Below are 2,380 nucleotides of genomic sequence, written 5' to 3'. Positions count from 1 at the left end.
AGGCTCGGCGCTCCTGTCTCTGTGGAGTGTGCTGGTGAATTCTTTGGTGAAAGGAAGCCTGCTCCCTGGTTTTTACCCTCTCTCCCCTTTTCCCCTGGGCAAGCGGTTTATGGACTTGTTCATTCATACTGCTTGGCGTTTTGAGGCGTCCAGACCACAAAGTCTCTGAGGTATGCACATTTAGGAAGGTCAAGAAGACAAGGTAGGCTGTGCCCCTATTTCATGGGGGGATGGTGCTGCTCACGGAAGCTTCTGGAGTCTTTTTCTAGGCAGGAGCACACTTGGCTTCTCTGCCTTCTGGCGAAGAGTTGCAAAGATTCCTCTGCGTGAATGTGATCAAGGCTCAAGGCTCCGCACACAAGGCTGCGGGCTCACAGTGAAGGCTCGGGTGAGGGCTCTGCAGCATGGGGTGCGTGTGGCTGGGGCCAGGGCCGCCTCAGCCCTCCCGGAAGACCTTCGTCCAGGGGTTCTCGGAGGAGAGGACATCTAGGGACAGGTTGGCCTGCTCTTGTTTGGATCCCACCCGAAGGTAGCCCAGCAAATCCATGGCGTCGCCGCAGACTTCCTGGAGTCGGGAGACCTTCTCGAAAGGCAGGGACCAGCGCCAAGCCTGGGAGACATTGACGGCGTCCCTGGCGTTGGTTTGGAAGGCGCTCTGGCCCAGGCCCTGGCCGCGGGTGATGTTGTGCACCCAGGTCCGGAGGTGGGGCAGGAAGTCCAGGCCCGCGAACTCGTACATCCGGGCGGCCTGGGCCAGGGGCGTGCGCGCCAGGTCCTCGTAGCGCACGAGCAGGTAGCGGCGCCGCAGCGCCTCGGGCAGGGCCTGCGCGGCCCGGAGGATGTCCCGCTGGCTGCTGCAGATGATCTGCATGGCGCGGTAGGCCTGCTCCTCCCCCCGGAGCTGCTGCCCCGGCGGCCCCAGCACGATGCGGCTGTCGATGCTCAGATCCGAAGCCGTGCGCTCGCGCGAGCGGAACACGGCGCGGGGGTCGCGCACCAGGTGCACCAGGCGCAGGTCGAGCGCCGGGTCGGTGAGCAGCGGCTGCAGCACCCGCAGGTCGAAGAAGCGGACCTCCTTGAGCACCACGTGGCTGTAGGTGCGGCAGGCCTCCCGCACGGCGGCGAAGGGGCGGCGCGCGCACAGCGGCTTGCACACCGACCCGCTGCTGATGGCCCCGCGCGGGAAGGCGCCGCAGGCGGGCGGCGAGCACAGCGCCCGGCTCACCGCCCACTGGAACAGGCTGGACTGCGCCCGCGGCCCCGGCGCCAGGTAGGCCTCGAACACGTCCATGTCGCACAGGAAGATGGAGCGCACCAGGTCCCGCACCGCCATGTGCAGCGTCCCCGCCGTGCTCTGCGTGAAGGTCATCCACACGTGCCAGGCGGGCTCCATCAGGTAGAAGACGTCCGGGTGCTGGCTGAACAGCTGGCCCACGAAGGACGAGCCCGAGCGCCAGGACGACAGCACCAGCACGTGCACGCGCTGCGTGCGCTCCCGCGGCCCGCCACCCTCGCCCTCGCCCTTGTACGCGCAGAGCAGGAGGAACAGCACAACCAGCTGGGATGCCATGAAGAGCAGGAGCCTCAGTTTTTTGGACAGGGCCATGGTGCCACCTGGGACCCTGCAGGGAAAAGCAGAAGGGGCCGAGTTAGGCCATCCCGGTGCCCATCTTCCCTCCCTCTTGTGTCGCTAGGCCGCGACCGTGGACCGCTCCGAGGGTAGCGTAGCTGTGCCTTTTCCTCCTGTATGCGTTGAGGTCTCTGATTCCTCCCTCAATTCTCTCACCCACTGCACCAGGAATGCCAGCTATGTGCAATGGAACCAAAGGAATGACACATCTTGGCCCAATGCCTGTGATCCCCTGAAGTGGAGAACGAGCCACCCCAAATTTCCCAATCCCCCTTATATTTTCATTTTTGTGTGGGTCTTGGGGTTTGAACTTAGGGCCTGGGTGCTGTCTCTGAGCTTTTGTGCGCTCTACTACTTGAGACACAGCTCCACTACACTGGCTTTTTTTTTTTTTTTTTTTTTTTTGGGTGGTTAATTGGAGATAAGTCTTATGGACTTTTCTACCTGGGCTGGCTTTGAACCATGACCTTCAGATCTCAGCCTCCTGGGTTGCTAGGATTACAGGCGTGAGCCACCAGCACCCACCTCCAGCCTCTATTTTAGAGGCACGATACTTATCATTTCAATCCCAAGTACCAGATCCAAGTGCCCATGACACGTGCCACTGAACATCATCTCCCCTGACTTGGTCTCATCCTGCGTGATTAAGTAATGGAGGAGCTGTCCAATGCCGCCTTTGTGTCTGAGTAGATTCCCAATTCTTACTCTCTTTCCGTGGAGGTGTCCTCCTTTTACCCGATGACTCTGAAA

General features: G+C 61.1%; 1 protein-coding gene across 1 annotated transcript; it reads right to left on the bottom strand.

Annotated features, from left to right (window-relative positions):
* Positions 1 to 436: 436 nt before the first annotated feature.
* Chst4 (carbohydrate sulfotransferase 4) lies at positions 437 to 1,606 on the bottom strand. The gene has a single exon (XM_042700955.1). The coding sequence runs from the start codon at positions 1,604 to 1,606 to the stop codon at positions 437 to 439; it is 1,170 nt and encodes a 389-aa protein (XP_042556889.1).
* Positions 1,607 to 2,380: the final 774 nt, after the last annotated feature.

The sequence above is a fragment of the Dipodomys spectabilis genome, unplaced genomic scaffold (assembly GCF_019054845.1).
Source record: "Dipodomys spectabilis isolate Male_0828 unplaced genomic scaffold, ASM1905484v1 ptg000273l, whole genome shotgun sequence".
In the NCBI taxonomy this organism is placed as follows: Eukaryota; Metazoa; Chordata; class Mammalia; order Rodentia; family Heteromyidae; genus Dipodomys; species Dipodomys spectabilis.
Note: the sequence above shows the minus strand (reverse complement) of the source record. Positions and strands in the feature narration are given on the sequence as shown.